This window comes from Chenopodium quinoa, unplaced genomic scaffold (assembly GCF_001683475.1).
Source record: "Chenopodium quinoa cultivar QQ74 unplaced genomic scaffold, ASM168347v1, whole genome shotgun sequence".
NCBI classification, from domain to species: domain Eukaryota; kingdom Viridiplantae; phylum Streptophyta; class Magnoliopsida; order Caryophyllales; family Amaranthaceae; genus Chenopodium; species Chenopodium quinoa.
The window spans coordinates 154493-168546 of record NW_018744835.1 but is presented as its reverse complement, the minus strand read 5'-3'; the positions used below and the strand labels follow the sequence as shown (position 1 = coordinate 168546).

The 14054-nt window shown below is 33.4% G+C and overlaps 1 protein-coding gene across 2 annotated transcripts; it reads right to left on the bottom strand.

The window, feature by feature from the left end:
- Positions 1-411: 411 nt before the first annotated feature.
- LOC110704404 (zinc finger CCCH domain-containing protein 53-like) lies at positions 412-5714 on the bottom strand. Of its 2 annotated transcripts, XM_021882181.1 has the most exons (10): positions 5224-5712; positions 3626-4906; positions 3337-3513; positions 2954-3139; positions 2771-2865; positions 2399-2656; positions 2068-2251; positions 1559-1780; positions 1105-1185; positions 412-990 (listed from the first exon to the last, which is right to left on the bottom strand). In XM_021882181.1, exons 2-9 carry the CDS (start codon positions 4804-4806, stop codon positions 1152-1154), a joined length of 2337 nt encoding a protein of 778 aa, XP_021737873.1. In that variant the 5' UTR covers positions 4807-4906; positions 5224-5712; the 3' UTR covers positions 412-990; positions 1105-1151. The 2 variants fall into 2 exon arrangements, with proteins under 2 accessions (XP_021737873.1, XP_021737874.1); XM_021882182.1 differs by lacking the exon at positions 1559-1780 and having other exon boundaries at positions 5224-5714.
- Positions 5715-14054: the final 8340 nt, after the last annotated feature.

The window sequence follows — 14054 nt, the reverse complement described above, 5'->3', positions numbered from 1 at the left end:
TGTATATAAAGCATTAATTCATAGCTGGATTGCACTAAAATAGAGACTTGTTCCCATTATAAATTCCCTTTTTTCTATTTCTTTCATCATCTTTTTTTAAGAGAAAGTCTACAGAAGTATACAATAACATCAATTTAACTAATTAAATAAAAACCTAAAAAATAAAAAAATTACATACTATTTTTATACTTGATAATCTGAGTTCTTCAATCTTTAGATTTTGCTTCACACCTTCCCATTGATACAACCTTCCAATTTCCTCCAATTCTTCTGTTGTGGTTAAATTGCTATTTGCACTGACTTTGTGCTGCTTGGCTGTACAAAATAAGGACTTTTTTTTCCTAATAATTTAAAATAAAAAAAAAAAGACTAAAAAAACCTATACTTTTTAAGGGCTCGTTTGTCTCTCTCTTTTTTTTTTTTTTACCTAAAAAAAATAGCCCATAAATAGAGAATGAAAGGAAGGGTTAAAAAAGGAAGGGGAAGGTTGAAAATTACAGTGCTGAGTTACTGCTACCAATTATTACTATTATTAGTACTACACACTAATCATTCACTTTCTTTTTTTTTACCTTTGGGTTGTATTACTGTGGACCCCACACTCTCCAAAACTTCCAACTATAGAATCAGAGATTTTTGGGGGGAGAAATAGTAGTACAACAAACAAACAGGGCATAAATAAACTGACCCTACTTCTTTTCTTTTCTTTCTCTCTTTCTAACTGCCTTTTATCTTATGTATTGTATGGTAATTATGGTGCTACCACTTCTACTAATACAACTACTAGGAACTTTGGTACACTATTTGCCTATTTGGTGGTGATGATGGTGGTGGAAGTTTTCAAATGATCGATCATGATGGCGGTGGTGATGGCGGTGGCAAAGCTTTTTTTATTTTCGGTTTTTATTTTGATGTTATGTTCCTCAAACAAGAACCTTGGATGACTGGTATACAGAATGGTTTGTAGCAAACTTCTTTCACAATCGTTCCCTGTAAAATAACAAAAGCAAAAAAAAACACCAAAAGAACAAAACATAAACAAATTTTCGTGCTGTAGTGATGTAACAAGGATATATTTCTTTAGATTTAGTGATAACGACGTACCTTGAATAATGATTAATAACGCCAAAACCTCGCCTTTTAGCCGCTACCTACATACCAATAGCGCCATGACCAGGGGAAAACCTGCACCAAAAGTCCAACACTAAGTTTTCTAGTAATCAGAGTGTAGTAAAACTAGTAATAGATGCATGTACCAATTTAGTCTTAGAGAGCATCAAAAGCATTCAAATTATTTTGGGTTGATAGATTTAGCATAATTTTAGGCCTTTTTTCAATCTAGTGCAACCTGCTTTCAAAATGGTGGAGCCCTTCTCCCATGATTTATAAAAAAAAGCCCAAGGCTTTTTCCTAAAAATTTAAAAAATTATGTGTCCAATGATTTTCTTCATGGAGAATAACTTTATAACAGGTCCATCCCCTCATTATATCAGTAACATAGATCACAAAGAATAATTGTTTTCAAATGGAGGAAAAGAACACTTAGCATCAAGTATACCTAGGCAATTGGAAGTAGCATGATGACTTAAAATCCAATGCGGTTGTGGCAGGATGGAAAGAGGAAGCCTTGGTGTTACCATTAGCGGAAGTTGCACCTAGGTTAGATAGCATCTCCACCTCGCTCCCGCTACCAACATTGTTACCCGCAAAGGTATTCAAGTACTGGCTCGCTCCTTTCCTAGGGGAAGCGAAAGGACTATCGGGGAGATTATGCTCCAAGCTACATTTATGAACACCAAAAAGGAACAAAAAGGCATAAGCATTTTTCTTGTTTGAAAATTGATCCATACTAAAACGAACTTTGGTCCTAAAAGTTCACAACATGTTTAGTCTCCTAGCTTACTACTAACTAGATTGGGTAATCGTCATAATCATACTGTAACACAAATGCATTGCCTAGAAATTTCCATAATCTTATGGTTCTCAAGTGTGTAAAATAATTTCTAAGACGGGTAACTTCCGAGCCATTAATGAATCGGTTATGTAACAGGAGGTAAATATAGTCACCTTTCGGGTAAATGGATGATGTTATCTTCATGACAAGGATTGTCATTGCCATTGCCATTACCATTGCCGTTGTTGCTATTATCCTCCCCACCAACAGAACCTTCCTTTTCTCTGTCAGTTACCTCATTTATAGCCTGTTGCAATGCTTGTTTGGCGTCATTAAGTGGGGGGCTACCACAGTTTTCTGGGGCAGAAAAAAATCAATCCGCTCAATACAACTTAACAAATTTACTACAATAAATGCTGCTGTTCAACAACTGAGCAATTTGGCACTGAATTTCCTGGACTGAATTTAATGTTAAAAAGATTAATGAAGGTAGCTAGTGTATACCATCTGAAGCATCTGGACTACTGCGGTCGGAGCTGAGGAGAGATTGATTGAATATGCTGTTAGGAGATTGAGTCGGAGAATGGATCGGTGGAGCACCGGTGGAAAGCGAACGGTGATGATGGTTTCGCTTAACATCAAGGAGCTGCAAACCCATCAGTCTCTGGCTTTGCAGCTCCAAAGCTTGCTGTAAATCAGCTTGCTCCTCTAGCTTCCTCCTCCACAATATGTATTGTTGTGTATCATACATCATTTTTGCACCTAAAATTCAATTTGAAGTTAAATAATGTTTAAACAAGTGCAATGATACAAGTTCCAACATGAACAGAATAAAAAGATTATCTTTTTTTTGGGCATTTTGGGCATCTTTCTTACCAAGTGGAAGATCAAAAGGGTCCCTAGAATCAAGGGCAGTGGGAGAATTACAAGATGAGAACTCTCCCCTTTCCATCTGCTGTTGCTGTTGCTTCCTGGAAGAAATACCAGTAAATCTAAGCAAACTATATTCGCGAAATTATCAAAAGATAAAGTTTAAGTCAATGTTCGACGAAAATTTACCTGAACTTATCAGGCACTTTGCCCTTCTCCTTGTATGGTTTGACTAAAACTCGAGCATCGCAAACAAAATGAGGATTGCCCTTAGCCAGTATGATCTTAACAGTCTCAGGATAAACAAAGGTTACAAATCCAAACATACGCTTCTGCTGATATGGTATTCTCACATCTTGAACTGGCCCATAAATGCTACAAGAATCATACCAATCAATTAAAATCAAAATGATTTTTTTTTTTTACTCTTTTTGGGTAAATCATAAATTTGTGAATACAAGGCAGCAAACAAGGAAATTAAACAACATAATCATCAAATTGCATGATAATTATAATAATAATTAATCTATCATCATCATCACAATCAATTATAGTCAATGGTAACAACATACCTGAAATAGCTGGAAACATCCTCTTCTCTAAATGTGCTATCAGCTGGAAAAGTCAAGTAGATCTGCCTCGAGGCCGGGCTCGAATCACCCCGGCCGCTATCGAGCCCTCTAGGGGATCGGCTAAACTTGTGCAAATCATCCCCCATCATCAAAGCCGCCGCGGCTGCAGCAGCAGCTCTACAATAATCAAAAGACAATCAAATAGTCAGCACATTAAACTAACTTTACCAATCCAATCTAAAAACAAGCTGCTACTAATGATTATTAGTACCATTTATAGAAAAATTACCTTGGAGAATCATTTTGCTGTTGCTGAGCAAATAAGCTTAATCCCTTGCTCATTGAGTAAGGAAAAGAAGCTGATGCAGAAGTTGGAGATGATGCTGATGCAATGGCAGCAGCTATGAGCTTCTGCTGTTGCATGGACATGGACTTAGATCTGAGAAGCTCATGGCAATGTTCCATCATTTCTAGCTTACTCGGCGAACCCACTAACGCCGCGGCTGCATCCGCGTCGTTCATCAACCCACCACCATGAACAAACCTACAGCTGGAACCATTCTTACAGAAGCCTCTAGCATAGTAGAGACAAGGCTTCCACCCTAACCCGGAAGCCGGGTCATCCATCAATGATGCCAAGTTAATATCACTGACTGAGCAACTCCGCCTGTGGGGGAGTCCTCCACTGCCTCCACCCCAGGCGGAGGATGCAGAGTTGGCGACTCCGTGATGACCGAAGTCGCCAACTCCGCCACCCATCTCGAGCTCGGCCTGCGAGAAATACAGGTCGGTGCTCTTAGACCGGATAGTAGGAGAATTATCATTCAAAAACGACAACTGCTCTTGGAGCTGGAACTCATCCATCAACTCACCACCACCCCTCCCAACAACACCACCACTACTCCGACTAACATAGAAAGGCGGGGTAGAGGGGTTCAAGGTAGACGGGTTCGGCGTAGCATTAGCACTGCTAGAACTCATACTAGCAAAGTTATTACAAGAAGATGACATAGGGCTAATCAATTCATCTTGGTTGCGACTAAAATCAGCGAAAACAGAACCACCCCACGAAGGCGAAGAAGCAGAAGAAGGACTACTAAGTGTAGGCAAAGTAAGAGAAGTAGGAACCTTAATACCATTAGGCAGAAATCTAGAAGAAGTTGAGGAAGTTGTGGAATTCTGCCTACTAGAAAAGTTATTACTACTACCATTATTATTAATATTGTTGTTGTTATTGTTGTTTGCATTAGAAGACTGAGTAGTAGAGGGCGTATTTGGAGAAATGCCCAATTCTTGCCTAGCCTTAACTACCACAGAGTGAAGTAGATTCTCCGGTCCAAACGCTAATCTTATCATTTCCTTCTCACCATGATCTTGAATTAGTAAAAGACCCATAATCTTCGAAGCGTTTTCCGGATCCAAACTTTGTACCCTTGAAAACACTACCTTTGTTGCTTCATATGGATCCATATCTTATCTTTTTTTTTTCTCTTCTCTAAGTTTCTAAATTCTTCCACCAAAGAAGATAAATCACCAAACTTAATTATTGGAGCAATTAACTATTTTGTTCCTGCAAAATAAAATAAAAAATTAAAAAAGGAGTGTGAGTGAGATAATGGAAAGTCAAGCCCAAAGTGTTTTTTTTTTTTTTTATAAAAAAGGTGTATTCTCGTGGGGGTTGAATAGAAAGAAGAGAGTTTTTTTTTTTTTTTTTTTTTTTTTTTTTTTTTACAAAAGCATATCATAGTGACTGAAAAAAGTTATTGCAGAACAGCTCCCATGCATTTGCTGCTACTTTTATCTAATTTTATGTAATTTGTTAATTCATATTTAAAATGAAAAACATAATACGAAATTAATCAATCATAATAGTGATGGAAAACTTACCAGTTACAACCCCATGAAGTTTGGACAATAATTAGAAATATAATCATACAAATCAATTTCTGATTCTAATATATACCAACATAACATCTATACAAGCGTTGCGAAAACATCGCCTTGTTGTTGCTATAGTTGATTCGATTCGAACGTTATGCCAGCTTCAAAACCCATCAAAATTAACACTCAATAATTTCTGGGTTTTTATTTCTGATTTTAGAGAGAGAGTTTGTTTATTTTTTTTACTTGTGTTTGAGGAGAGCTCTCACTCTCAACTTCTCAAGAGATGATTGTTTTAGTTGAGTGTTTTTTTCTCTCTCTAAAACAAAGGAAAGTAAAGTGTTTTTCTCTCTCTAAAATGTAAAATGTAAAAGAAGTAGTCAAGTTGAGTAGTGAGAGTTGGGGTTATAATTGAAGGGAGAGTGAGAAGAAGACAGCGGATTCAGATCTGGTTCATATAAACAGCACGTTCTCTCTCTCCTCTTTTCTTCGTTAATTTCTCTCTCTAACCCCTTTTTATCTTCTTCTTTTCGGCCTATTTGCTCTCCTAACATTCATATTAACTTATTCTTATTTTGTTTTATTATTGATTCATTAATTAATTCTTAAGTGTTTATTTGATTATCTAAACTTCCTAAAATTCATGTAAGGGAGTTTTTTTGTCATCTTATCCCAATTTATTTCAAAGATGTTAGACATTGTGCCATGATATAAATTTATGGAAAATAGGCTTAATTCTAGAGGAAAAACTTGCGTGGACCTGGTTCACTATAAGGTCATGTTCCGATTTACTGAAAACAAATAAAATGAATTGAACTGAACTGAATTGATTGGAACTGAACTGAACTGAATTGGGCTGAACTAAAGTGAATTTAACTGAACTGATTGGAGCTGAATTGAACTGAAGTGAGCTGAAATATTTTGACTATGGATTAGTAATGATATTAATCCACTAATATTTATGAAAAATAAAATGAAGTTCAAAATTAATCCACTAAATTTTTTTTTGTTTAATTTTTTTATTTTCATGTTAATTAATGTCTGTGAAATTAATCTAATGTAATAGTTTGGCTGTTAAAAAATGAAACAAAAACAAACCAAAAAAAAAAACGAAGAAAATATCCCAAAAAAAAAAATAAACAAAGACCCAAAACTATGCACTTCCATTATTATTATTATTATTATTGTTGTTGTTGTTGTTGTTGTTGTTGTTGTAATATATACTAAAAAGTATGAAATTTGACTTTAATTATCATTGGCAATATCATTAGACATAAAGATGAACTTAAAAAGAACGGCTCAAAGGCATGCCTAAACTAAATTGTCACTAAAACAATATCATTAGCTAAATCATTTAAAACAAATAAATTAAGCAAAAGAATTGAACTGAACTGAACTAATTGGAGGTGAACTGAATTGAACTGAACTTATTAGAGCTGAACTAAATTGAACTGAACTGAACTAAAATTAAGCTGAATAGAACAAGCCCTAATAAGTCAATAATATTATTGTGGACTTGAGATTCATATGCGCACAATTGATTGTATTTTGAACATAGTGACCCGAATTTTGACATGGTAACCTTTATTAAAATTCCTGTGACCTTTAATATTGTTGTGAATTTGAAGTACGATGTTATGTAAAACATAATGACTATAATTTTAATAAAGTGACCTTTATTATTCACATTAACCAGTATATTAAAAAATTCATAAAAAAATTAACTTCTTATAACCTTTATAATAACAAACTGACTTTTATTTTAACATAATAACCTTTATTTTAACATAGTGACTTTTTTCTATTTTAAATAAAAAGACCATAATGTCTTTAATAATAGTGGTCCACAAGAAATAAATGTGAACCGGGTCTATTTAAAAGTTTGGAGAATTCTAACACATTAACTATGTTTGGCAACACATTTCAGGCATGTTGAAGGAAAACTCTTTGCTAAAAATGTATAACACCTTAAATGATTAATCTTGTTTGGCAAGTACCTTAGATATAAAATTAAAGGCAACACAAATGAGTTAAATTGATTTGTTACTTTCAATTCCATCTCATAATAAGATATTGAAAATTTTGTATTTAACTATCAAATAATCTTTTATACGTTCAAATAAAAAAAAAAAAATTTAAGAGCTTCGGCTATCCGTGCAACAACTTAAGTTCTACCAAACATTTAGACTTATATTATCATCAAATATGTTTTTGATTTCAGCATCTTATTAATTTCATTTACTACCTTAATAGTTTCAGTTAACTTATCGATTTTAACTCATTTTATGTATGATATGGCTGCCAAACATAGCCATTATAAATTCATATATGTTTCGGCAAAAAATGAGCTAACCGGGCCTTGGAGGGGTGTCTGAGAACCTCGAATTTGGGCCTTGAATGGACCTGCAAAATGAACCCCGAGCCCCGGGGGGTGAACCCGGGGCGGAGCCTCCGACGCCCAAGTTAGCTGCCAAACAACGCACGTTTTGAGAGGAGTTTAGGGGAGAGAGTGGAGGAGTATGGTCATCTTAGATGATAAGAGTGACCTTATTTACCTTATGCCCTTTGAGGGGTATTTATATGAGTACATAAGTGGGTTTATGAGCCCTAAAATTACATATGTGGGCCGTTGAAAGCCATATTGATGTATTTGACTTATTTGGGGCCTTTTATACCTTTTTTATGCCCTTTGGGCTTATATGGGTAGAGTTACCCAAGACTAAAATGGGTATGACCATTTTAGTATCCAAACAATATATAATCATAAATTTGGACACATAGATTTTTTACAAGACTTGTTTTCAAAATTGGTTGAAAATACAATCTGTGCCACTCATCATTTTGCCACAGTTACATTTATAATATGTCTCATGAATTTTCGCTTACCCCCAATTTATCACCCTTCTTTTCCAATGATGTCTACAACGCCGTATCATCCAACCAACTACCCAAGTCTCAATGTCTATGGGGTTGTTTGGCAATCAGCGGTTGGCTGTAGGCTATTAGCTTGTTTGCTTGGCTTGTTTGACTAGCTTGAAGCATTAGCTGTATAGATTGGTTTTTTAAGTTAGTTGTTTAAGTAGGCTATTATAAAAGTGTTTGATAAAATTATTTATGGTTGTTAGTTGTTTATTAGTGATAAAGTGGGCTAACAAACCAAAACCAATAGAATAAGTTACTCCTATTAGCTTTTGGCTTTTTGCGGAAAAGCCAGCTTAAAAGCCAACAAAAAAGCCAATTACCAAACATATTTTTGGGCTGTTTGACCAAACTAAAAAGTCAAAAACCAAAAGATAGGCAAAAAGCCAATTGTCAAACACCCCTATACATCAAAATTCCCTGTACTAAAATTTGTACCTTTCTCGGCCGTTCTCTCTCATCGTCCTTCATTGTAGTCATTGCTTGATTTGCTTCTTAATCAAGACCAATTTTTTTCTTCATCTCATCCTCGTGAAATTAAATTGGAACACATATTTACATCAATTTTTAGCAAAAAATGATAAACAGTTGGACAAATGTTTGCCAGCTCCGATCACCAAAAACACCGTTGAAGATTGATATAAATCATGTCCACTTCATCACAATATTCAAGGCCGTACGAGAGTCTGATTCTGCTTTCACTGGGTTATGAAATGTTCCCTTGTTATTATACAGATGTGTAACTTTATACGAAGTACATGTTATATTTGGATAATCTTCAATTTTATTAAATCTATTTGAGTTATTTCAATCATATCACGGTATAACCCACCTTCTCTCGATTAATAAAATTAATAACATAAAAATATATTTTAATTAATTTTCATAAACTTCATAACTTTCTTTTTTTTGACAAGAATAAAAAGGATTTCATTAATAAGAGATAGTCAAACGTCAATTACAAACAATTCTTAGGAAAAAATTTCAATATAAGTACAAATCACCTTAAAATTAGTTACGTCGCAGATTCGATCAACGATCGCCTTAATAAAACACTTCATCCGAAACAATACAATCTGTGAGTTAGCACTAATTCGACTTGAGATCCACGGATAAATAGTTGTTGGTGTGAAAAAACTCATATGACCTTCTAAATACTTCCGGAGATTATTAAACCCTATATCTTCAATCTTTTGCAGACGAACAAACAAATAAATTAAGCCTAATAGAATAAACGCCATCATAAGATGGGATCCATTTATTGAAAGCAATTAAAGAAAATTTTGGGGCTTATCACCGGCAAATACACTTGTGGAAGCCCCTATAAAAAATTACAAGTGAGACTACAAGAAAAGAGAAAGAGAGAAAAGGAGAAAAGTGAAGGAAAACCTTAAAAAAAAAAGCAGAAAAAAAAAAAATCTATCAATGGAAGATAGAAAAACCCTCCTAAGAGAAAAACCCTACAGGAAACCAAAATACCCTCTCAAGGTGAAAACCTATAGAGGACCACCAATAACACAAGTGAGTATATTCATAAACTTCATATACTTTTCCTTTAGTGAGCAGGTTATACAGCCGGATGGTACAACCATTGTACTACATATCAAGAAATTAGCCTACGTGGGAAATATATTAACTTTCTTTTTTTTTTTTTTTTTTTTTTTTTAAAGTTGTTGTCTCTCTAATATCAAACATGTCAAAATTGCTTATAAAAGTCTTATAAAAATAATGTTCATAAAGGGTAATTTCATAAAATTGAAACCTTTTATGAAATTAGTAATGAAATGGAAAGTTTTATCTCAATGTTAATTTTATTATTTTATAATGGAAGTTGAATTTTTTAGTGGATACGGTAGTGATTGAAATTCTTTTGAAGAGTTAAGTAAAAATTGTTGAAAGAATGAAATGGTAATTAAAATTTCTAGTCAAAGCGTTGTGAAAGGTTGAAAGGTAATTGAGTAATATCTTATTTTCTAATTATGTTTCACTATCTAAATCATTAAGTTGGATCAATTTAAATTTGAAATGACTTGCATATCAATTGAATTTGATCATAAATTAGCTATTATAATTAATTAGTTGACATTGGTAGTAGTTGAAAAGCAGAAATAAAAAAATAAAAATAAAGATTTGTAGGACCACTTTTTAGAGGCAATTGAGCCTAATTAGCACAAAAATATGATAAACAATTGGAAAAATAAGACAAGTTACTTTACTCCATAGTTTGGACTACTATCATAGATATATAATATACACACGGAGTGTTAGAGATTGAAGAGATGTCATTTTTATCCAATATTTTTTTTAATACTTTTTAAGTATAAGAAAACGCTTATAAATAGTATGAGGACAATCGTATTCTTAAAATGTTTGTCTTACTTATTTATATATTTTTATTGATATGATGTTATTTGCATCTAAGCTTTTCCCGATGTAATTAAATGACCATAAATAATGTTTGGACAATTATATCCTCTAAAACGTGTATATACTCATTTGCCCTCATTAATATTATTTGCCTTTTTTTGGAACTCTTAATAAAAGTGTGCGGATATTTATACCCCTAAAAATATTTATTTTCATATTTTCACTAATTAATGTTGCTAAATAGTAAAGGGGATCTCTAAACATAACTAGTTATGTTGCGCTCATCACTCACATACGTTAGCCACCCTAATTTTATTAAATTATGCATTTATTTATTTCAATCAAAGCACCATATAAACGGAGTACAATTCAATATCAAGTGGATAGTTCACCAAAGGCAAATTATATCAATTGATGATTTGATGTATTGGATATCTAATAATGAAAAAAAATATATTTGCCATAAATGAAATTTCCAAGTGATCCTAACATTAGTGAAGCATTTTTTTTTATTATTATTTTCTTTTTTTAGCAAGATGGTTTCTAAAATAACAAATGCATTACTATCTCTTCTTACACAAAGCTAGTGAACAACAAAACTAAGACCCCTTTTTTTTAATTTAAGCTCGATTGAACTAAATTGGAAGTGAGACAAATAATAATAATAATAATAATAATAATAATAATAATAATAATAATAATAATAATAATAAGGAACAAGGCCATTTTTATTTATTTTTTAAAATCATAGCTCACTTAATCCATCATTAAGTAATTTTTTAAACAATATTCCCTTCATATTTTCAATAGTATTTAACCCATTAGTGACTTTGGAGATTATATGGAAAATAGAATCTATCAATTTAACGATTATTTATGCTTTACATAGTCATGGGAAATTTTATTAGATCTGTCTAATCTTTAGTTTACAAGTATATAAATACTTCATTTTTTTCCTTTCAAAATATTTTACATCTTCATATTTATCTTAATTAAAATGTTCCTATCAATAAACTCTTAAATAGATCTGGTTCACATTAATTTATTGTGGACCACTAATATTAAGGTCGCTATATTGAAATTTTTCTATTTTAAAAATAAAGGTTGTTATATTGATAAATAAAAAGTTTCATGCTAAAATAAAAGTCATTGTGTTATAATAAAGATGTCAAGAGATCAATGCATTATATAATGAGAGTTTTAATATATTAGTCAATATGAATAATAAGGATCACTATGTTAAAAAAATAGGGTTACTATATTCAAAATAGCGTTGGCTAACACGTGTGGACTTAAGATCCACAATAATATTATTGTGAACAGGGTCCACATAAGTTTTAATAAAGATCATTGTGTTAAAATTAGGGTTACTATGCTTAGAAGTGTCAAAACCAAACCGATCCAAAAAAAAAATCATCTATTTTGAACTGTAACCGATCCGATTTGACTAGAGAAATTCAGGTTCCAGATCCGATCTGTAACCGACCTGAACTTAATCCGAGTTCGAATTTAACCAGATCTGAACTTAACTCGGCATCGATTTGACCCGACTTGAACGCAACCCGAACCCGATATGACCCGACTTGAACTCAAACCGATCCGATTTGACCCGACTTGAACTCAACCGATTCAAAAATGACCCGACAAATAACTGATTTAATCCAATCTTTTTTAACCCAAACTGATATTAACCCGACCCGATTTTAAACAATCCGATTTTAACCTGACCATAATTTTAAACCTAACCTATTATTGACCTTTTTTTTTCAAGTTCTTTTACTACTATATATTTTCAAATTTACTAATTATTAATAAGTTAGAAAGTCTAAAACTCTAACAAATACCTTATACAAATTGAATTAGTAATAAAGCAAACTAATAGTACTTATAGCCTCATGAGATTAAACAATTGAAGAGTAGTACCTTAAAAAGAGGACATTCTTTGTGTTTCGGGGTTTTTTGATGTGTCCTGCGGGAGAGTTACAATTCCAAGAATGCCCTTCGACGCCTGTGCCTGCAAAATCACGAAGACTCCTGGGGGTAGGAGCTCCGCCTCCGACGATCAAGTTAGTAAAGATACGGGAGGTAGAATGCACGTAATGTGGAAGTTACTTCTCGCGTAATGGGAGAATTCTGCAATTAATATTGCTCGGGGTAAGTGTTTTTCTTTTTGAGGAGTATTCAATGTGAACAAAAAATGTTCCAGCCCCCCATTAATGAGGGTCCTTCCACTATTTATAGTGGGGAAGGGATGGTTTCCCTTTTAGGGTTTAGAGGACACGTGTCAGCAGAGGATTGGAGCACTGCTGACCAACGGCTGGATGCCACGTGTCACTAGGCCATTGGGCCACGTGTTTAGGGTATTTTTACCCCAAACACTTTGTATATCACCATATGTGACTATCATCTATCAATTCATTAGTCTATCACTAGTTCATTACTAATCGTCTCACTTATGTACGTAGGTATGATAAGTCATCGATAATTATTCAATTTAAATTTGGCTCTAAGGTAAATATTACACAAGAATTGATTGAATGAGAAAACTAATTTTTCGCATTTCGTAATAATTAAAACGCAATATGAGGAATGACACATGAATGACTTGATATCGACCCAATAATAAGGTAAAAATTCAGTAATTACTCTAGTTTAAAAATGACCTTATTTGGATATTGAATTTGGTCAACTCGACCAAAATCTAGACAAACACAGAAAGGATTTGAATCGAAATTGACCAAATACCGAATCAACCTAATCTTAATCAAACCGAACTTGATCGAACTAAAATTATCTGAACCGAAATCAACCCGACCCAAATTCATCTGACCCAAAAATAACCCGGTCAAACCCGATTCAAATTTATCCGAACCGAACATGAACCGATTTGGAGTTGATCCGACCCATATCCGACCCAGACTCGATAGATCATGACCCGAATTTGACCTGCACTGACCCGATCTGAGTTAAAAGAATAATTTTGACCCGAACATATCCGACCCGAACAGACCCGGCCCAAATAGACTCAATCCAAATTCCATCCGGTTATCCGAATTGACACCTTTAACTATACTTAACATAACGTCGACTAGCACATATCCACAATATAATATTATTGTGAACCAGGTCCACACGGATTTTTTTTTCAAGTATTACCTTTATACAAGGACATGTCAACTGAACAACTAGTACAAAAATATTTTAATATAATTACATTTAAGTAGTGATACTTGACCTAAAAAGGCCAATGAAATATAATACTTTGTATTATCTGGTTTTGCGGTCAAAATGAACATTTTAAAAAAATAAGAAATGTTTTTTTTTTTTTTTGGAGTTGTTAAATTTTGAATATGAAATGGATTTGGGCAACCCTAACAAAAAAGAGGAGAGTTTAATCCACAAACAAGGTTTAAGGACGTTCGTTCCATACTAAAACCAATCAATTGGTAATAGTAGGTGTAACTCCTCTAATAAAGTGGAATTATTTCTCCTCTTTTTCCAATGTGAGACACTCATAATTAAGTAAGTTTACAATGGATTTCAACACTCCC